Source organism: Haemaphysalis longicornis, unplaced genomic scaffold (genome assembly GCF_048455015.1).
Source record: "Haemaphysalis longicornis isolate Haplotype H1 unplaced genomic scaffold, Haemaphysalis longicornis Haplotype H1 scaffold_1, whole genome shotgun sequence".
NCBI classification, from domain to species: Eukaryota; Metazoa; Arthropoda; class Arachnida; order Ixodida; family Ixodidae; genus Haemaphysalis; species Haemaphysalis longicornis.
In genome coordinates, this window is record NW_027526203.1 from 389,766,599 (window position 1) to 389,788,662 (window position 22,064).

The 22,064-nt window shown below is 49.5% G+C and overlaps 1 protein-coding gene across 1 annotated transcript; it reads right to left on the minus strand.

The window, feature by feature from the left end:
- Window positions 1-524: 524 nt before the first annotated feature.
- Window positions 525-9,032, minus strand: LOC144172189 (uncharacterized). Its single transcript, XM_077701009.1, has 4 exons — window positions 8,962-9,032; window positions 8,030-8,111; window positions 4,215-4,317; window positions 525-1,460 (listed from the first exon to the last, which is right to left on the minus strand). The coding sequence occupies exons 1-4, from the start codon at window positions 9,002-9,004 to the stop codon at window positions 1,329-1,331; spliced, it is 360 nt and encodes a 119-aa protein (XP_077557135.1). The 5' UTR covers window positions 9,005-9,032; the 3' UTR covers window positions 525-1,328.
- Window positions 9,033-22,064: the final 13,032 nt, after the last annotated feature.

Below are 22,064 nucleotides of genomic sequence, written 5' to 3' on the forward strand. Positions count from 1 at the left end.
ATCATCCTTATCATCCTCACCAGCATACCTCAATAAAATCTTTGGTCTTGGTACATTCCGTTTACCGTACCTGTATGGAAATTTGCCAGCGTGAATCACTTATTTTTTTTAACTAGAGTACTCGTTTACGTACCACAGCTTTGATCTTCATAGCTGCACAACTGCAAGGGCTTTTCTTGAGGCTTAGGCGAGTTGTGTGACTACTACGAAACGAATCGTCCTTCCGTTCGTCTGTGTAACTAACACTCGTGTTCTGGCTCTAAAAGATGCGAAAAACATGAGACATTGAAGAACGACAGCACCGGACTATGTTGCACGAAAAAAAGGTTTATTTGTTGCACATCAGAGTGGAAACAACTGTAATTGTTCATGGTGGGAAAAGTGCTATGACGACGAGGACAAGCAAGGACAAGCACTTTATCCCGTGTACTTGCTTGTCCTCGTCGTCGTAGCGCTTTTCCCACCATGAACATTTACCAACAAGCCCTGCTCGCAGTTCTTCTAAACTATAATTGTACCCCATATTGACGTTAGAATAGCTGATGGTCCAGCGGACGTGACCGTCTTTTGAACGCTGAATCATAACTATTCACCTGGCAAATTATACAGGCGGTCACCCCGGTGCTGGCTAACTTCATTCCTCCACTAGGAACAGCTCACTCCCGGAGGGATAACACTTTGTCATCCCTCCCTCGCACGTCTCGAGGAGAGACGGGTTGAGTCGGCTTCCAAGCTGAAACAAAGTGGCGGTCGTTCTGCTCCCCTAAATGTCCTTCGCTCTAACCTAGCTCTTAAGGAGAGCATCTCCATCTCCTGAAGGAGATGGAGATGGAGATGCTGCGTCACACGCTCTTCACTGAACGGAGGTGCAGTATCGAGCTGAGGAGTAGGGAACTTGAATGGTTTTACTTTTCTCGGTTGCTTACCACGAACGCGAGAAGTCAGGCGAAGGTGAGCCTAATATCTGGGATTTAAGTGGCGCAAACGTTAGCTTTCAATGCCGAAACAGTAGCCTTTCAACTTTACCATGCAGCGAATCACGGTTTATTTGAAAACAAAATAGAAATTATGCGGCGTCTAGCAGCTCCTTTTGAAGGCCGCCCCGGTCACCTGCAAAAAAGGTCGGATAACTGTGGTAACTTCGGGCATTGTTGTTGCTGACAAGACAATGTATGAATGTAAGGCAGCTGCACCGACATACGGGCAACATAGACAAGCGAAAGCTTCACGCAGAAAAAAAAGACATTATGTCACTGCCAAAATGGCCCTACCGGATACATTAGTATCCCGGAAACTCGAGGAAAAAGGCAGCACAGCTGTTGACGTGGTCAGGAGGGATGAAAGGAAGGGTGGGAGATGGGCCTGTACGACTGGATGATCTTCCTCAGTTTGATGGCGGAGGAGTGGGTAGTGCGGGCGATCTCCTTGCAGGCCGCAGTACTGTTCCCGTTGTAGGCCGTCTGGAAAGAACAAAACAGCGAATAGAAACATTCTGAAGTTTAAGGGGAACCTCATTCGCCGGCTTTCTGTTTAAAGAAAGCTCGCCCACCGTACAGGTGGTAAAGAAAACCAGGGAATTAAGTAATATAGCCACAATAATATAGCCACAATTCTGCGATATTCAGGGGCTAGTTTCGCTGCAGTTAGTTGCGGTCAGTTCTTTTGAAGGAATCGACAAGAACACGCATTGTGATGGCAGCTGAGTATACATGGAGCATCACTGTCCCCTATAATAATGAGGGGGGAGGTACCAAAAAGGGGGGGGGGGGCGTTTTTGTGTTGGTTGTGTCTAGAGTGCCGCCCAGCGGTACTATAATCACTCCACTATATCGACATCCACCGTCGTTTTGTAAACAAAGGCTGTCTGGCACTACCCCGTAAGGTAACCTAAGTAAGGTAACCTAATCTAAACTAACCTGACATAACATGACATAACCTAATGTACACAACGCGATCATTTAAAACATCAAAAAGTAACATAAGCTATGCAAATTATAATTTTAAAAGGGAAAAAAATTAAGGGAAATGCCGTCCCGAATTACCGTCCTCGCCCGTGCCTTGTCAGAGCACTAACGTAGTCAACTCACTGTGTCGCAACAAACTGCTTCGCCATTCCCGTTGCCATACAATGTTCAAAACTGAAACATCGTCATTGCGCTAAAGGGGGATGCAAGAACTTCACGAGAGGGAAACCAATATCATGCAAGAAATATGACGGCAATATTATTATCGTTCAAAGCTGCTTTTACAAAACAGATGTGTAGCGAGATTTTTCTACGTATTCAAAATAGTTGGAGGCGAAAAAAAAAAAAGGGGGGGGGGGTGATTCTATCCGATAACGCTAACATTCCATGCAGCTGCACGACCACCCGACGACTTCGCTATGGTACATATGTACCCAACTGGAAGCTTTAACCATTTTACGTCATTTTGTGAATTACGTCATTATTTCATTATGACACCTCCCTACGTTATTTCATTGCAGTGATGTTCTTTCGAGCAATCCAAGGTATTTTCTGCTCTCTTTCTTCAACGCAGAGATTTAGGCTAAGTTGCTGATACGATTTCGACATGGTATAAAGCGCACTAGACGGGGACAGAAGAAGAGACAGTGACACGGGATGTCTAACGCTCGTCCCGTGTCACTGTCTCTTCGGTCCCCGTATATAGTGCGCTTTTTACCATGTCGAAGTCTATTCCTTCGTCGGTGCATCTCTTTCAAGATGGCATTGAAACTGATTCTACGGTGTTTTCGCGCTGATAATACCCCCCCGAGCGCTCGCTGCTCTCACAGCCGAATGAATACGGTTTTGCATAGGTAGCACCGGCCCTCCCGCTTGTCACCCTAGCAGCGCGCGCGCGCTCTCGATCCTCGGAACCCTAGTGACGGCGCTGTCGCCTCCGCGGTAGAGCCGCGACCGCCACCATCAGGTAGAAGCGTACCATTACTTCGGTACCATATAGCTTCAGCACGAAATATCAGCACGAATATCTTTCCTAAAGAAAAACGACAACGGTTTCCACTAGTGAACCCCTCCTGGTGACCTTGATACGCTCTATCCACTTAATGCTGTAGACGATAGGATTCAGCTGCGAGACGCTTTTCTTTCTTCGAGTGTCGGATACAGTTCAACACCACCGGAAAAATGGCTTCTTCCAGTGCAGTACAGGATGCTTTTTGTCAATAACAGTACACGACTTTTTCTTTTTATTGATTACGCGAAACAAAGTTCTCACGGACGTCGAAAGCTACTAATGTGCCTCCATAACATTTGAGGAACAGGGAGTAGGTCCAAGGGCCGTCAAGGGTAGAGGACCACGGCGCACTAATAATATGCTTATACGATTTAATACCTTATAAAAATTTTTATATGTGGAGATCCTTTACTGTGGTTTAAAACTGAATTCGTTACTTGCCTCATATAGTCAGCCCCGATGGTTTGTTGAGAAATAACAGGCACAGAATATTTTTGGTAAAGACAAAAACAAAACAAAAACGCAACACTGCCAGAAGTACAAACACAGGCAGGCGAAGCCTTTGCAGTACGGGACTGCTATATCAAATATACTTTTCAAAATCTGATTGGTATAGAAGAAAGCTGTGGAGCTCTTGCATTCCTGAGCCCTGGTTGAACCTTTTCTACACTGATTACCTTGTCGATGTATATTATTTTAGTAACTAAGCAGTAAAGGTCCGTATCAGGGTGATTAAAAACGGCTGACTTTCTACATTAATATAAAATCCTTAGGGCAGACGGGCTTCCTGTGGCGACTGTCGCAAGTTTTCACGATGACTTTCAGCCTCTCATACTCGCGATTAAATGACCGCTATGTCAATTACCGTCAAGGCCTTTTGTCATTCCAAACTGCAATGACGGTCACCTCAGTGAATTACGGAACTCATCCGCATTAACTGCCTACAATTGTTTCGGCTGAGTAATAATGAGTTGATTCCACACGCAAAAAAAAAAATCCGTTCTTTATCACGCGCTACCACATGGCAATGCACCAGGGTGTACACGAAACGACATCAGCCAGAATGCAAACGGCAAGGCTCGCTACTGAAATACCAAACACAATACAAACACAATACAACAAACAGACGCACATAATGCCCTGCGTGGTTTCACCGAGACTAATTTTCGTGTTGCTGACATGAAGCCCGTTTATCGCTTCTCATTACAGCAAAAAAAAAAAAAAAAAAAAGCACTAACCTGTACATCACAGCCCCGCATTTCCCCTCCGCAGCACTTCCATTCGCACTTGACAACCCCGACGATGGGCATGAGCTGCTTTGCGACCGGCGGGGTGCCAGGCCTGCACAAGAAATAAGAGCATCCGTCTGAGCGCAAACATCGAACGATAATGCTTCCGCAAGGCGCCACTGAAAGTTGAACTTGGCAACGTTTAACTTGGGGACTCTGTTGAGCGACGGCAGCTTAGCTGTGCAACTAGAGGAGCGCACCATACCTCGGCAAAACTGGGCGCCACTCACTCATGCTCACACAGAAAAAAATATTTTTCCTCACGCCCTCACTCACACTCACGCTCACCACTCATCCTCACCACTTTCACTCACTCGCACTCACGCTCACTACGCGCCCTTCACCACTCGCGCTGACACTCACCACTCACTCCGTGGCCACTCGCCGTGACCACTCGCACTCACTAGCGCTCACACTCACCGCTCGCCGTCACAACTCGCACTCACTGGAGTTCACTTTCACCACTTGTCATCATCACTTGGACTTACTCACGCTGACTATTCGCCGTCACCACTCGCACTCACTCTCGCTCGCGCTCACCACTCGTCGTCTACCCTCGCACGCGAGTGTGTCCAGCAGACCTTCCATGAGTCATGAAACGGAACAGTTTAGTGCGTTACGGCATCAGAAGGACATCCAAATCATATGCCTAAATCAACACGCCACCAGAGAATTAATTTTAGGATGCCTCATTGCAGGAGCTCAGTGACTACATATTTCCGAAGCTAAAAGCAATCCCGCCATTAACAACCATCACAGCGAGCGGCTGCTGTGACGAATAGCCAGCAGCGAGTACACGCGGAATAGTAGCGCTCACAGCAGTAAGCCCCGCAAATGGCGCGAGTAGGGCGAGTGCACCCGCGAGTGGTGAACAGGGCTCACGGCGGGTGGGGCTCGCACTCACTCGCATGGGGGGGGGGGGGGGGGGGGGGGGATTAGTGCACTCGTGAGTGAGCATGCCGACTTTAAACGTTAAATGCTGACGTTAAATGCCAGCTTAGGCTTAAATGAATTTAGAAGAACATGTGAGGGCTGAAAGGTGTTGAGTATACGACATATTGTACGTTAACGAGGGCATTGATAAGGAAGGAGCTCAGATTGGGGTTCTTGATAAAGAGCTCTCATGGAGCGTGGAGAAACTCTATGGCATTAGCGAAATCATCAGGGCAGTTGTAATCATAGGATATAAAAGATACAAGTTAAAGCTACCACAAGGCAGTCTATCAACATACCAATGCTATTTTATACGAAGATGAAACTTAACCGCATATACGACACCCCAAATGTTCCGCAATACAGGGAACAGGCACGGTTGAGAAAAGGCAACTCAACGATGGATCGCAATCGCGATGTCAACCGTTTCAAAGATTTGTTAATTCAGATGATATGAATGTGACGCAAAATAAGCAAGGTAGGCGTCCTCGGTTCCTGCGCATGTCTGCAGGCCTCCTAGCACCCGAAACTATGTCACGCTTCAAATTGGCGTGGTACGGACAGTTTTTTTAATGGGATAACTCAGAATAACACGGTAGGTGATGATGTAATCTGCGGAACTTGTGCACATAACGTGGTGTTTATAGCTTACAAATAAAAAAATAAATAAAAAAGTAGTGGAAGAATTCAGACGAAGGCGAAGAAGAAAGGCAGAACTCTTGGATGACGCGTATAAGTAGTGTCCGAGCCCAATGATTTTCTATAAGGAGAGTAACAGTTCCCTACCATGAAGGGCGCCTGGAAGAATACCCCTCCTTTACGAAATTTACCGCCTCTCTAGCGAGGCTTTTCACGAAGCTTGATTGGCAGAAGACAGGGATATCAGGATATGGTGAATATTTGAGAAACTTAATGTTTGACGATGACATCCCTCAATCGGAAAAAGACCAGGAAAAAATGCTTCTATAACTGTACAGTACTCAGGAAGTTTAGCGGTAGGACTAAAGCTAAATATAAAAATTCCATGGTGGGGTTTAACAGGTGTACAAAATCCTACCCTTCCGCTCATTGAAGGAAATACTAGAAGAGCTGGATGAGGATGTATACGTTGCCAGTGGTGATCGGAACCACGAGAGAGAAGTCAGGTGGGCCTTCAGTTAGGCTGTCGTGTATTCGACAAGCACTCTCAATGGAGGAGTAATCTGTGACTAAAAAGAAGGGTTTAGAGCCAATGCGTACATCCGGCGATGGCTAATACAGTGATGGGAAGAAACTTGGGCGCTTCCTACTCACCTTAAAATTACATTTTGGTCACCCAGAAAGTCACGGAATAAAAAACGATGTGTTTAAGAATTGGGAATAGAAAACTAGCGTCTTGAGTTAGGGAGCAATCTATGACAGGGTGGGTGGGGGATGGGAGGGGGGGTGGAGACATAACAGCAATAACTAAGATAACAAAGTGAAATAAGGCCGGGCATGCAATGTAAGGATGTGACAACCAATGAACCATCAGAGCAACGAAATTGCTACCGAGAGAGAAGACTAGAAGCCGGGGAAGACCAATATCTTGATGTAGTTATAAGGTAAGAAAGTTAGGCAGCAAGAAATGAATTCTAGCAGCCCAAGATAGGGGTGCTTGGAAGTCTTCAGGAGAGGCCTCCGCCTCCAGTGGACACAAAAATGCTGCTGCTCACGATGACAATGAAAAATTGCAGTCATGTATACGGACAGACAACTCCGCCTGGGGGAAAAATGGCATCCGTGGACTAGGGGAAAGTTGAGTCCCGAGTGGTTAAAGCGTGCGAGTAGACGGAACTTCTAACGATTTGTTAAGAGTATCTGTTCCTTCATTCGACACTAACCCCAATTTTAGTGTTTCATGTTCGCGGATTTTTTTCTTCAATTGTTCACAATTAAGCGTTCAAACGAATAAAAGTTGTCTTTTTGGCTATACAAGTTCACTTGTCTAACTTCGATGCATCGCCATCGTTTTGGCTTTTTCGCACAGCGCCGAGGGTTCGAAAAAAAGCCTACCACGCAAAATCCCATCACAAAACAAGTGCTGTTTTCTTTCAGGGGCACTTTGGCATTCACCTAATGCTATTAGAAATCGAAATTCGGGAACGAATAAAAGCGGTACTTTTGAAAAACAGCGACACGAGTGGGTTACAATGGGTTAGCGCAAATCTCCATCCCTGCAACGAGACGCCTGGCCCTTATTTTCTGTGGCTGAGAAGTGCAAGGTACACTCACTTGCATACAAAATATTTTGTCGCGGAGCTCGCACAGTTCTGCATTGCTATACATGTTTAGAAGCTCCACAAAACAAAGATCGTCATATCCGAGATTCTACTCGCTGACGACAAGACTTGCAGTTGGTCTAGTTGGTTAATTTTATAGCCAAGTAACCTCAGCGCCATAAAAATACACACATGATGAGAGATAGAAATAATTAACGCATGTTAAGTGTTTTCCTCACTTTGTGCGTAAGAAAGTGGTCAGTCATTTCTTGTTATTTTCTCTTAAGTTCGAGTAAAAAGGCATTCCCAAGCTTCTACTGAATAACTGATTTTTCAGCAGAAACGTGAACTCTCCCACTGCGTACATATAAAGCAGTCAGCCATAAGATTGGTTAACAATGCCTTAATTTGATTTTGTCGTAAACTGGCTTATAAAGGCTGACGAATCGCATAATCAGTTAAGAAATCTACGGGTTAGTGTCGCGTAAAGACTGTAAAAGATTTTGTCTGAGAAGAGTAAATAGGAACTAAAGTTTCAGGTCGCTAGAAAGAGAAAGTAACGTGATGTTTAGCTTCCTTTGGAGTACTCACAGCCCATGATTGGTATCGGTGGTGTCCAGAATGATGTCACCCCGGGTGGCGGGGTGAAGGGCTGGGATATCCTCGGCATCACCTGCGAAAAAAAGAAAAAAAAAGGAAATAGATGGTAACAACAGGCTGATCAGGGGCGCCTGCTGCATTTTTCCCAGTAGGTGGGGTGAGAATGCGGGGGGGGGGGGGGGGGGGGGGGAGGCAAACCACAATAGGAGGTAGAGACGGTACAACTCAATTACTGCCCTTGAAATACTGAGGACATCGGATTCCTTCAATTACACGCTCTTTCTAAACAAACGAGACATACCATTCGTTTTATTAAAGCGAATCCTAATTTGGGGAAACGTCACCGGGTACATTTTCTTTTGGGTGTATTTTTTTTTTGTTTCAAATGTACGGCTGCAACCAAATGAAGCGCATGGACATGAATTTCGTGAAACGGTTGTTTTCTATTCTGTTAATATTTGATACGTAGAACGTGTACCCTACGTATTCCATGCCTCAATACTCATTCCTATTCTCGTTTCTCATTCCTATCCTGCTTATTGTGGTTTATTCATGTACATGCCTATTGCCAGACAAAGCCGCCTTCATCTTGGCTTCTTTAATGCACATTGATTTGTGTTCACAGGCGAGCTGGGGCTGTAGCCTGTGGCTGAAAAATATTGCGGGGTGGACTGAGATATAGCCACAAAGCCTTGGTGATCATAAGAACTGTAAAAAGAGCTTATTGCTACTTGCAGTTATTCAGGTTTTGCGTGCTCGCTGGTGCAGTTAAAAAACGATCTCGAGAGCCGGGAGTTAGCATGTTAGATAGGAACTATGCTACCGGGGGGGCCTCCTCTCACTGGCAGGGCACTCGGCAGGGCAAGAACGCTTACTTTTGCACCATACATAGATTACTTGGAAAGCGAGCTCAACACACGTACATTGCTTCGGCACCGTCGAGCAAATGTCTGGTTCACTCATCATGTCCCCGGCCAGTCCGTATCCATGTGGTGTCCCCTGCGTAAGTAGTAAGAAGAAGAAAGGGGATACATTTTTGAATACCAACCTGCACCACTCCCCTCCCCCCTGAACTCGAAAACCGCAAAACACACGAGGAGCTCCAGAAGTCCGCAACCTATTTAGGTATGAAAAGTAGTACGCATAACTGGACCGAATAGCTTGGCTGCTTGGCTATACATCCTGGTTTCTTCTGCTTTCGAGCCTACGAGTGCACTCAAGAAAACACATCAGAATCGCTCCCTCTGGGCAAAGTGACTTGTAGGCGCCGCACGCATACCCGTTTACCGAAACAGCACTAGAAGACAAGCGCCCACTCTCAACTGAAATACTAAAGCATCTAGATTTCTATATACTCAACAATGCGCACGCATGCTCACTTACAGGTGAAGGCCAAACAGATGAACGTACAAAAATTGAAGAAAGCGAAGGTAAGGATTCTTTGAAAGGACTTCCACCGTCTAACCTGAGCTTGTTTTCGACTGAGGGGGGGTACAGCTCATGGCTGGATGGGACTCGCTTTAGTATTTCCAAAGATAAGACAAACATGAGGGGGAGGCTTACACATCTGTGGATTGTATTTTGTCAGCAAACTATCTTATCGTTCAGCAGAAAAAAAAATTCTCTATTCAGACACATGGCCCTCGACAACCTTGGTTACACCCATGGCGTCGTTTAGTTTTAGTTTTCTTGTCGACTGACGACAAGCTTACGTTATTTCCACCAACTCCACTAAACTACCGGCATTTAAGTCCAGGGCTGGGCGACAAGATAACAGGTGAAAATCCCTCCTCTTGTCTCCCTGTTACTGCTTAAACGGAAACACACTCGCGCAGACAACATTCATTTAAGGCGCATGCCTAGCCCTGCGCAGTGGGCTTATTAATTACTCTAAGAATTCACTAACAAAGCGTTATAGCCCCTTCAACGAGAACCTATTTGGGTAAGTGTTGAGTATCTGTGGATTAGCGCTTATTTGCTTCGTTTAACAAATTTAGCCAAAATCGAACCAAATCATCATGCACTCGTGCTTAGCACATCTTGCATTAATGTAAGATTGTAAACATAACAACACAAAGAGCGACGGTGTCTCAGTTAAAAGTTGGTTCGAGCCAAACTGTGCTCAAATTTTAAAGTTGCCATATAAAGGGCAGAGAAGAAGTCAATCAAAATGGCATGCGCATTCACAATCGGCTCATGAAATGCCCAGCCCTTCCTCTCGGCTAGGCGTGCACACTAGCATCGCCACTACTGTGTTAGCCTAGAGTGCGGCATGTGACCTTTGCTTGCCCAGCACCAGAAATATGTTACATCCTGATTGGAGTCATCTCCCACCACCTGCTTTTTGAAGAAGGCAATGAGCGTAGGCAGCAGGCGGTGGTGAGATGCGGCGTGGCACCCTCTTTTGCTACCTAAGTTATTTATGATTCGGAACTACTCCAGGGATCAAGACCCTTTTGCAAGAGAAGGGCTACTTTCATGGTGAACTTAGTCAAACCGCACGTAGAAACCCGTTGTTCGTATTTGAGTTGTTTAGACGGGAAGCGCGTGCTCACGCGGCGTGTTAGGAATTCACCGTCGAGGGTTTAGGTAAATGTTCTTTTCGAGGATCTTCACGGGTTAAATCACGGCATGCTGGACGTACACCGAGATCGTTTCACGTTAAAAACATCGGCGCTTCTTGTCTGCAAGCACTTGCCTAAAAACGTTTTTGCGACAAGGTGGTGACACTCAAATACGTAAACAAAATCTCCCACCTCCCCTCGCGGGAACCCCTGTGTAGATGCGACGCATAGGGGGTTCACGTTGCAGCGTTGGACAGCGGAGGAACGGCGCTGGAACGATGGAGCGGAGCGGCGCAGGCACCGCGTTTTATAGCGCGCATAACGGTGAGGGGACGCGCCGGCGCCAGTGCGTCTGCCGCGGCTATGACGCAACACAATCCACTTTAATCCAATCCAATCCAATCCAATCCAATCCAACCCAAGCCAATCCAAGCCAATCCAATCCAAGTCAAGCCAATCCATTCGAATCCAATCCAATGCCCCTCGCGAGAGAGTGTTCGCTATCGGAGAGGAGAGGGGGTGAGCGGCGGAGAGCGCAGCTCACTCGGCGAAGAGAATGGGGGAGGGGCGGACGCCGACAACGCCGACGCCGGATGCAGGGACAAGGCGAGTGAATGAGATGCAGTCGCATCTAAAATGACCCTATAGGAGCTGCTGTCAGAAGCGGAAACTTGAATTTGTTCGATTACACGATAGCGAGGTAATCTATCTTAGCGTTTAATAAAATGAATCCCAATATTCTACCTTAGTCCAAAATCATGACGGAAGCGATAAAATTGCGGTGAAGAGTTATTTCGAAGCGCCTACAATAACGTTATTTCGTCCATTCATTAGCTTCGTTAGCAGTTACCCGCAGCTGGGTATGCTCTTTGCCAGCGCGCTGGCCGTCCCCTATACTCTCGTATCGCGACGTCGACACTACCCACTTTTGCCTGTTGTTAGCTAGAGGGGCAGCTGAGTAAACCGTATGGCAGTGGTACCCCATTTCCAGGGCAGGACTCCCTCTCACGTACCGAATGCTGGATGGTTTCCTCATGCCGGTCATCGTCGGCGACCGTGGCCTGTCCGCCTATGGCAGCGTCGTGGCAGACGCCTTCCTTGCCGACGTGATCCCGGGGTTGCCAAAGCATCGAGGAGAAGCCGTAACTTTGGTCCATGACGGCTGACCTCTTCTTACCCGACCGTCTTGGCAGGAAGCTCGATCGTTCGGGCCGTGAGTGCTGCCTGTGAGGAGCTCGCGTTGCGTTCGACCGAATAGCAGGCGCGAGAGTTAGATCGAGGTGCGTGGCATTGCGCGTGTCACGGGCTGGTTGGTTGGTTGGTTGGTACCAACAATCAATGGCGCGTACCCACTCTGGGGAATTGGCCAAGTCAGATTGGGTAAACTGGTGAAGAATTCAAACTATGGGTAAAATAGAGCTCTGGAGAATGTGAGGGAAGTGATGTTAACAATTTTGAGAACCCAAGAAAAAAACTATAACATACTGACGAAAAAACCGATACTACACGTACCAGAAAATAAAAGTATGAGATGTATTATAACAGGGTAGGCGACCTGATTGTGAAATAAAAGCGTAAAGGGCTCGACAAACATCCCCGTGGCAGAAACTAAACCCGATGCCCCAAATGACAGTCAATTCGACACAGACAAGCAAAGACCCAGGCGCCGGAGGGGAACCTCCAGGAATCGATTTCGGAGAGAGGAGAACCGCCGGCAAGAAAGCAGGAAATGTTCAATTGTCTGCTCCTCTTGACAAAACTCGCTTTGGGCCGAAGGCGCTATGCGTGCGCGGTGAAGGTAGAAATTCAAATTAGGCATGCACTTGGCAGCGAAAGCTGGTCAATGTGACCTCGAACAATCGCGACTGCATAACGTCGCTCTTCCACGAATACCGCAGTTGCTCAATTTCGGGGCCGCCAGAGATACTGTCTGGGGACAGGCTGTCCAGCGAGCTATACTTGCGAAATCGGGATGCAACAACTTTGGCTATGAACGCTCGCGAATAAGCCAGGCTCGCGATCGGGCTGGGTGGAGCACTCATTTCACGCGTTGTGCTCATTCGATTCCGCAAAAAGGAGGCAAGCAACAAATAACAAGCGAAAGTTCGGAGACCCGTGGTAAATTTTCCCTGTTTTTGTTTAGATTGTTTTTGTTTGTTCCGCGGTTAATATGCCGCAGTTAAGCGTTTCTTGCGCGTAGCCAATCCCCCCGTTGTGTTGTTTTCACGCGCCTTCAAGTTAATGTATGAATGAATTACTTTATACACTAAGGAGGCTAAAAAGCCTTTGGGTTGCGTGAAAAAAACAGGATTGGAAACTGTCACAAATCAGCTGTAGTGAGTGTAACAATGGTCAAGGGGCCTCGTTAAGGTAGCGGTCTTCCGAGGTCCCACTGGTGCCCACACACTTCGGCGTTCCCGTGTGGGTGTGCGTGGTCCGGCACGTTATGGCTGCTGTGACGAGGAGGAAGCGCACCGGTGTTGATTTATAACTGGATAACCGGAAGGGTACTCGCTCAGACATTCAACAATTTATAAAGACAATTTGGTCGAGCAAATACGTACTGGGATTATATTTAATGTTTGCGAGTTATCCCCAACGTACTCGACATGCTCTAACGCTGACGTCGGAACCATGGCGCTTGCGAGGCGCTGCGCACTCTGGACAACGATAAAGCAGACGACGAAGTTGATATATTCACCGATGCCACAATCCACGACACCACAGCTGCTGTTACCTTACACTTGCCCCGAGATCCCACAACTCGGTGGTTCTCGCAACGTTACGAACACATAGCGCCCAGATGAAGTGGAACTCTTAAATATTCTGGGCTCCTTCAACTAAAACAAATGGCCCCGTATCTGCTCACTTCGCTGCAAATGTCGTCGAAAGGCGTCAGTCCTCTGCCTCCTATGCCACGTAAATGCCTCTCGATTCTCCCTCGCCCAACTCTTCCGATCTCGCCTTCTGTCTTATGCTCCTACGGTAAGCACGCTGAAGGTTTGCTCAACTCAATTCATTTTTTCGGCGTTCCTACTGATATAGCGCCATCTATAAGCCCCTTTTATATTTGTTGTTCAAAAATTGCTTAAAGGAGTACAGACACCAAATTTTGACACCTAAAAAATGATATAATTGGCTTCAGTAGTTTGTACAGATGCCTCACAGAAATTTTTGCAGCGATCCGAGGCCGGAATTATATCTAAAATCGATTTTGATTGCCCAGGCCGCAGAGCTTCCACAAATCGGCAGCACTAGCGAAATCGCTTTCGGCGTGACGAAACATTGGCCTGCGTGTCTGGCCGGTTCAGGGTGACGTCATATAGTCGTTTTCGGAACCGGAAACGATATCCTGCGCTGCTGTAGTCGATGGTATTCGTTTGGGCAGGAGACGTAGGCGTAGCTGTGTGAGCAATGCTTGTAAACGTTGCGTGTTCGACGTCTTTGCTCTTCAGTTCGTTGCCGGCGCATGGTGTTCGGCACTGGTGCCGAAAACTGCGCGGTGCCAGCACCGTGCGGTGCGCGATGTCGACGGGCACCGCGGCGACGCGGCGGTGCGCGTCGCCGAGCTCGCCCAAGTTGTGCTATGGCAAGCTCGCGGTATGCTCGTGAAAGCCTGTCCGAGCAAATGGACGACGACGCCAAGATGCATTTTTTACCACGCGACGACATGCAGCGCTAAACGTGGACTGAGTTCGTGCGCGGCGGCGGCCGCAAGAACTGTCGCCCAAGCCAGCGGGCTCGGGGTTGCACGGGTCACCTTGGGTGTTGGGAACTTTAGGCTTGGCACGGCCGCTCTCATCCAGCGGCCGTGGGCTTGGTAGTTTCCATCGAGCGGCCGTGGTGGCGACTATTTGATCGCTGGTATCTGTACAACTGCGAATGAGCATCCCTTACACAACTTTTCACCACACTATCATCCCTTTTTTCGCATATGAAGCTTTATTTTGGCAATAATTTCCGTTTCAGCGATCGGTGACGAAGACATCTGCCGCGGCCTGTTTTGATTCTAGCGCGCAGGTGGCGCCATCTTCATATGCTGGCACCATCGCAGGTGCCAGCAGTGCTGGGTCGGAGCGATGAACCTCCGCTTCCGGTCAGCGTAGGCTTACCATCGCGGCAAATATCTGAACGCCACTTTTAAATTCAGCGCTGATAACAACTCCTAGCACAATTTTCAACACACTAACATCTACTTTTTCGCATGTGGAGCTTCTTTTTCGCGATCAGATTGATTAGAAGAGTGGCGACAAGCTGTTGCTATCACGGTCTGCGCCGGTTCGAGCCGCAGTGATATTAAAAAACGGACGACGGCGAAGACATCGCCGGCCTAATCGCCTGGCCAAATAAAGTTGTTCTGTCTGTCGGGTGGCAGCGACTCATCCGAGTCTGACGATTCAGACGACATGTCGACTGCGCGGGCGAGTGCGGACTGCAATCGTAGCAGGCGATGCGGCGAACGCATGGAAGAAAGAAAAACGTCCCTGACGTCACGGGTGAGACCGTGACGTAAGGCTGGCCCGCTTGCAGGCTGGCCTTCGAACGGCCATTTTCCCGCGCGGCGACCAAATTTGAAATTGGTTGCAATAAACGTGCTATAATTAATTATGTGTTGGCGGCTGACGGCTTTCGGTTCGATTTTCGTAATTACTTGGCCAATAGGTATTCTTTACAGCATAAAAACCGAAAGCGAGAAATTTCGTGTCAGTACTCCTTTAAATATGTTTTTATTGGCTGTCGCAAAAATCAAGCACACGTCTATTTTGATTAAAAGACCACTGCTAGTTCCTATTATTTAATGACGTTTCACCTCATATATGCCTCCTCTTTTCTTCTTGTTCAACGATGGCAGGAAGTGGAATCGAACCAAAGGGCGGGCGGTCATAGGCAAGTAACTGCAGGAACACCAATGGCCGAATAGTCCTTTAGGGCGAAACAATCTTCTAGTACAGTGTAGCGAAAGCCTTCGCCGTCTATTTTTCAAGCGCGAGCGTTGTGAAGTTCACGAAAGTGGCGCAGCTTGCACTAGCGGTGCAAGGCTGGAGAAACTGCACAGCCGGCGGCCCCTTTCCTTTCGTCGAAGACCCGGCTCTTGCATTATCATCGGCAGAAGCCCGCTAGGTCCGTTGCAGGACGAAAGCCTCTCCCATGGACCTCCAACCGCTCCTGTCCCGCGCCGCCCGAATCCATTCTTTGCCCCTGGACTACCATGCATATTTCGTCCCTGCATGGGGTCATCGGCCTTCCTCTTTTTCTAGACCCGTCTTTCGGTGTCCACCCTGTCACCCCGCTATTCCACCAATTGTTATTTCGCCTGATTGCGTGGCCAGTCCACGTTCATTTCTTTTTCTTCATTTGAACTTGTTCACTGATCTAGGAAGCTCGTTTCCTGTCCGTAAGTGTTACTCCAATCATTATTCGTTCCATGGCTCGTTGAGCCGACCTAAGCTTGCTTTGAAGTTGTTAATTGATTGATTGTAGGGTTTAACGCGCCGACGCAACGCAGGCGATGAGGCGCGCCGTAGTGGAGGGCTCCAAATTAATTTTGACCATCTGGGGATCTTTATCGTGCGCCGAAATCTCGTACACACGGGCGTTTTTGCTTTTCGCCTCCATCAGAAAAGCGGCCGCCCGCCACGGCCGGGAATCGAACCCGCGACCTCGTGCTCAGCAGCACAACGCATTAGCCATTGAGTCACCGCGGCGGGTTTTCAAGTTGTTAAAGGGGCCCTGAAAGGCGTTTTGAGCACACTAAATTGACTAGCGCAATCGTTAGATTGGGTCGTCAACATCATCTGTGCCAAGTATTACTCTTTTACGCGCAGCGGAAAGCTCACACTTTTGTTGCAAAGTTTGTCGCTTTTTTCTCACCCTTTCCTTCGTGTTTTTGGACGCCGTCATCTTCACATGTCTACATCATCGATTCCCAGATGTTCGTCATGAGCTAGCCATCCTGCTATTGGGCGGCTTTTTCACGCCCTTCCGGCAAAGAGATGAGTCGTCTGCTCAGCGTCGGCTCGCCGGCTGATCTGCCAGCGGAGTGCCGGAGTGCTTGGACATTTTACGACAAACGAAACACGTGTAAACAAACGCTTAACCGTTTGTATTGAATGCAGCAGGGCCATAACACGACATGAATATTCTCTTACTTGAGTACGTTCCATAAAGAAAGCGTTGAAGCCCCGTGGCACTTCTTTCTTGCAATCGCAGAGAACGCCCTGAGCCGAATGCCCGGGTTTGACGCATACATTTTATTCAACTTCCAAACAATCCAGATATGCGTTTCGAACGAACACAACGTCACAACATGCGTTGCAAGTCCGAACCGCGATTGACAGACGATGGGTTGCCTCCTCCTGCCCCTCGTAAATTCGGCACTCACCTCGCGCGCGGTTTGCGGGGACGAACAGCAAGTCACTTAACTCTGGCGCACAAGCCGAGATGGCTTTTAGCCACGCACACTGCTCATACGCCATGCGAGGTTGAGTCGTACGCCGCTTGAGAAAGATAATCCAGACCATGGGAAGCACTATCCACCCGCAGAAGCACAACGTCGCATTTCATCGCGAAACAAAGGCGTCCACAACACACACACCATCGCCTCCTGTAATGCCAAACGCATCTCGCACTTCCAGTATGCCTGCAGTTCCCATATGCCACGAGGTGGGGCCCCAAGCTGAACCGGGATCACGCAACCGTAACTGACTTCTAGAGCGGTTTGTGCCTTGTTTCCAGGGCAACCGATGTTTGATATTGTCAAAGAAATGGTGCTCGCTCCAGCGCTAGAAAGCTCAGAGCCGCGGAGGAGCATGTTTTGCCAACGTTGCCGCTCTCCACACGCGTCGCCCCAAGCTGAACTGGCGTTTTGTGCACGGGTTCTGTATCGGTTTAAAATGTCTTTTTCACATGCCGCCGCCAGGAATTACCACCGCCACAAAATAAGACCCGGCACCAGCGGGGCCACATCTGATACGGCGCTTTTTGGATAAACAGTGCGCTGTGCATCCAAGGGAGCGAGCGCAGGATCCTCCCCGTGCGGCTGCGAGTTCGCCGCCGATAAACAGTCGCGTGCCGCCGATAGCAAAGTTCTGCAGCAACGTTACACCGCGAAAGGGCAAGGCCAGGCCGCCGCACACATGCGGCCAGATTTTTCGTTCGCTTTTCCAGCCTTGAGCGGAGAGCGGGATCCATGGTGTCAACAAAGCTTGCCCGTAGCAGACGGCTGTGTGAGCAGCGCAATAGCGGAAGTACGTCACCGCCGGGGAGCGCAGCATCATGGGAGGGAAGGCTCTCTCGCCGTCAACAGCGGAGAGTAAGTTGAAAGGAGGAGGAAACGCGGCGGGGCGATAATACGCGGTTTTTGATTTACGATTTCTCAGCTAATACTCATCGCTTCAACAAAATTCTTGCGGGAGGAGATTGCTAATACATTGCTTTATTTGGTTACATGTACATCCACGCATCGGCGGAAGGTATTTCAGGACCTTTCCGCTCAATATGTCATCACCTCACATGCATTTCTGAACTTGTCGCTGAAAGTTCTCCATGACTGGAAGGCCGGCATCGTATCAACCACAGGCTTTTACGTCTCTCCCAATGTGGACTGTTTTAAGAATGGTCTCAGGTGTACGCCGCAAGCGGGAGGCAGACCCAGAAGCTCCGCGTCAGCACCAGTTTATTCCAAGATCAGTTCTAGCAAACTCCTCGCGCTACCCTTTCAGGCGCCTTGCCCGCGATGTCGCTGCGGATGCCTCGCGACCTCTGAGGTTGACCGTACAACATCTCCCTCCGAAATAAACGAGTGAGGGTACAACATCTCCCTTCGAAATAAACGAGTGAGGGAGGTTCAAGCCGTATACTTCTCCGGTCGAGGGAGGTTCAGGCCGTGTACTTCTTCGGTCGAGTTACACAGCGTCCACAGCGGCTATGTGAAGAGAGAGAGAGAAACTCTTTATTAAAGAGGAAAGTGCAGAGAGGTTTGCCGACATCAGTTCGCCGGCATGCTACTCTGCGGGGAAAGGAGGAGAAGGAAAAAGGTAGTAGGTGTAGTGAAGAAAAGGAGAGTAGTAGTAGTGAAAAAAAAAATATGATCCTTCTTCAGGGTATTGCGTTCAAAGGCTCTTGATATGTGCTTCCTGAGTTGACCCATTGCCCGCCACCTTGTTGTTACGATTGTTGAACCTCCAGTTGAGCAAGCTGTTCTCGTTCACGTCGTTGCGGTCAGAGGCGGCGCCAGCTTGCTGAGGGTCAGAGGTCTCAAGAGGAGCAGTGGGTGGAGTCGGCGGAGAGGGCGTTGTCCGGCTTCCGAAGCCCATTATAACCGGCGCAGACGGCACTGGAGTGCTCGAGCCCCTGTTGCCCGACGTTGGGGAGGTACTGGGCTTAGATCTGCTCGCAGATCCACGTCCACTCCTAGCGCTGGGGGAGCGCCTCCCACTTGATACGTTACTTGAACTGCGTCCACCTCGCGCGACACCACGACTCTTGCTGGTCGAGGAACTTGTACCCGGGCCGTCCCGTGTCAGGTCAACAACCGATGGCTCACTTTCCTTTAGGGAATAAAACCTGGGAAGAGGAGGTGGGAATATGAAGGGCCGAACAGAGTTCAGTGCGATGCTGGTGTCCCACTTTGGCAGGGGTGGAGGTGGTGGGGCGCTCTTCGCACCTCCGAACACCGTGGAACTGGCGCTATCCGTGCCTTGCGTCTTGCGGCGCTCGCGCATGAGCGCTCCCTGCAGGTGGGCGTTCTCGTCGGCGTACGTGCGGATCTCGTTCTTGATGTTCAGCTTCACGCTGAGCGCATCAGCGACGGACTCCATCTGCGAAATCATCTTGCTCACCTGAAGCAGTGCCTTCTTCAGCTAGAGATACTCCTCAGGCATGATGGTGCCTAAGCAGCCCTCGATGGCTACGATTTGCTGCTTCAGCACACAGACTTGCTCCTGAACAGCCGCCAGTGGTGTCCTCTTAGCCGAAGTCCCCGCTTGCGGCTCCTGTGCAGGTACCTTCTGTGGCTTCGGAACCAAGGATGCTCTGGTATGGTGCGCAGTGCTCGCCGCGGCACTCTGAAGACGCACCGGCAGCTCCAGAAGCGGTGACTCCGGTCGTGGCGTTTCGAGGGGCTCCAGGGGCTGAAAAGGACAGGATGCTTGGGGCGGCTGTGGGGCTTCTGATATCTGAGAGGAGGATGGCCATGACTGTAGCGGTGTGTCTTCCTCTGCAGCCAGTTCCGCTGTTGCGTCTATGGCGGAAGCAGGTCTGGGTTCCATCCGTTCCAGTTCCTTTTTGGTCTTCTCCTAAATGGGAATTGGAATGCGTCGGTGTGAGCACAGTACAAACGATGTCGCTCTATGTTGAAGGCGAATGACGCACTCTCCTGGTAGAGTGCCTAGGCCAGTGAAAAGTGATGGAAACTCCTTTTTATGGTTGACCGTGTGGCTGATAGAGTTGAGGCAAGTGATCAGCCGGAGCTTTTCGATTGCTGGCTTCCCGAGGATAGGGTAGCGCGCTTCGTCGAGAACGTAGACATCTTCGGTGGTCTGTTGATCTCGGAACACTAGCTGCAGTCATGCTACTCCCCGTACATACAACGACCGTCCATCTGGCCCGTGGAGCTTCTGTTGAGACATTACCAAAATGGGACGATGTTGATGTCGTTCGAAGGCTTTGCGCCCGTGTCTATTTTAAATCTCAAAGGTTGTCCTTGCACCATGATGGTAGCTTCCCAGTTGTGGATGCCAGGTGGACTCTCGGTGCCAAGAAACGCACACTCGGGTTCCTGATCGGTGCATTGAACAATGTCCACCCGTTTGGACAGGCATACCGACGAAAAGTGTCCCTTTTTGTGACAGGAGTTGCATTTTGCGTCCTTTGCTGGTAGGTAGATCGTGAGTGTGAACCTCTACCACACCAACGGCAAGTCCTAGGGCCCTGAGACGTGTTAGTCGCGGGTCTCCCTTGACTCGAGTCAGAACGTGGATTGCGTGTGTCTTGCCGCTGTGCACGTCGTGTAGAGCCCACCTCGTTGACAGCTGCCAGGTCGGGATGAAGCTCTGCTTGCTGTTGCCTGACTGTCTCGAGCTGGCGTACTGATTCTAGGGCTTTCTGAAGCGGTGGGTCAGGGTCAAGCTGTAGTCAAGCTGTAGACAACTTCTTGTCGTGAATACCCACGACTAATCGGTCACGAACCAGCTGCTCCTGAAGGCTGCCGTACTCACAATGCTGGGACAGTGCGTGAAGTGCCGTCGCGAAGTCTTCGGCAGACTCCCCTTCTTCTTGCACCCGCGAGTTGTACCGTGCTCGCTCGTAGATGACATTGCGGTGAGGAATGAAATATGTCTCGAAGCGGTCCATCACGACGCTAAATTTCTTTGCTTCGGCAGGGGCGAGCTCAAACGTGCTGAAGATGCCCTCAGCCTTGTCCGCCATGATGTAGAGCAAGGCATCTACTTGGTGTTCTTCCGGCTTCACGCTTAGTCCTAACGTCGTGTAGAAGCGTTCAAACCTCCCCCGCCATTTGGGCCACTCGTTGGGTGAAGAAAATCAAAAGGGATCTGGGGGCTGAATAATGAACGACGACATACTTGGACAAGCAACTGAAGGCGTTTCGGTTCGTCGGTGCGGCCTCTGTTTTCTGTGGCTCTGCAGCCGCTCCCCTGGATGGAGGCGAAGGCCGGCAAGGCCTAGCGATGCTCTCACTCAGCTTCTGACACCATGTTTTAAGCCGCAAGCGGGAGGCAGACCCAGAAGCTCCGCGTCAGCACCAGTTTATTCCAAGAGAGAGAGAGAGAGAGAGAGAGAAGGAACTTTATTTGAGCCCAAACGGGTAGAAGGAAGGAGGTGACAGGGAGGAAGTCACCTAGCCTTCCCCGTTAGATGGCGGCCATGAGCCCGTGGGCCCTAGCGGCATGTTCCGCCAGCTGGACGAGTAGTTGTAAGTCGGGGTGAGAGTTGAGCAAGGCGGCCTCCCATTGCTCTTGAGTCCTGATGTTTAATGCTCTATTAGGTGAACGAGGTTTCTGTGGGCATGCCCATATGATGTGTTGTAGGGTGGCTTTGTCTGCACACCACTTGCATCTGTCGGAATACGTGTCTGGGTAATATCGGCTGTAGAGAACAGGGTTGGGGAACGTGTTCGACTGTATTCGTTTCCACGCAACCGACCGCCATCTGTTGAGGGAAGAGTGTGGTGCAGGGTACTTGGGGCGGCTCAACCTGTAGTGGTGCGTAATCTCCCTGTACGTGGCCAGCCTGTCTCTGCTGCCCGTGAACGTAGGCCCGATGTCTCCGTCGAGGTCAGCCTGGCTGCCGAAATCTCGGGCTGCCTCGTGAGCCAGTTCATTCCCCGGCAGGGACGAGTGTGCTGGTGTCCATACAAGGCGAACATGCCTGCATCTGTCGCCAATAAACGTCGAAAGAATTTTGGCCGCTGGCAGGGTTATTCGTCCCGCCAGGAAGTTTCT

What these genes read in the sequence shown, in the direction of transcription:
- LOC144172189 (XM_077701009.1), bottom strand. Translation starts at nt 9,004, where the DNA reads ATGATGAGTGAACCAGACATTTGCTCGACGGTGCCGAAGCAAT. An exon ending in CTCGACGGTGCCGAAGCAAT is followed by an intron (nt 8,112 to 8,961) that starts GTACGTGTGTTG and finishes TTTTTTTCGCAG; the next exon opens with GTGATGCCGAGGATATCCCA. An exon ending in ACCGATACCAATCATGGGCT is followed by an intron (nt 4,318 to 8,029) that starts GTGAGTACTCCA and finishes TTTCTTGTGCAG; the next exon opens with GCCTGGCACCCCGCCGGTCG.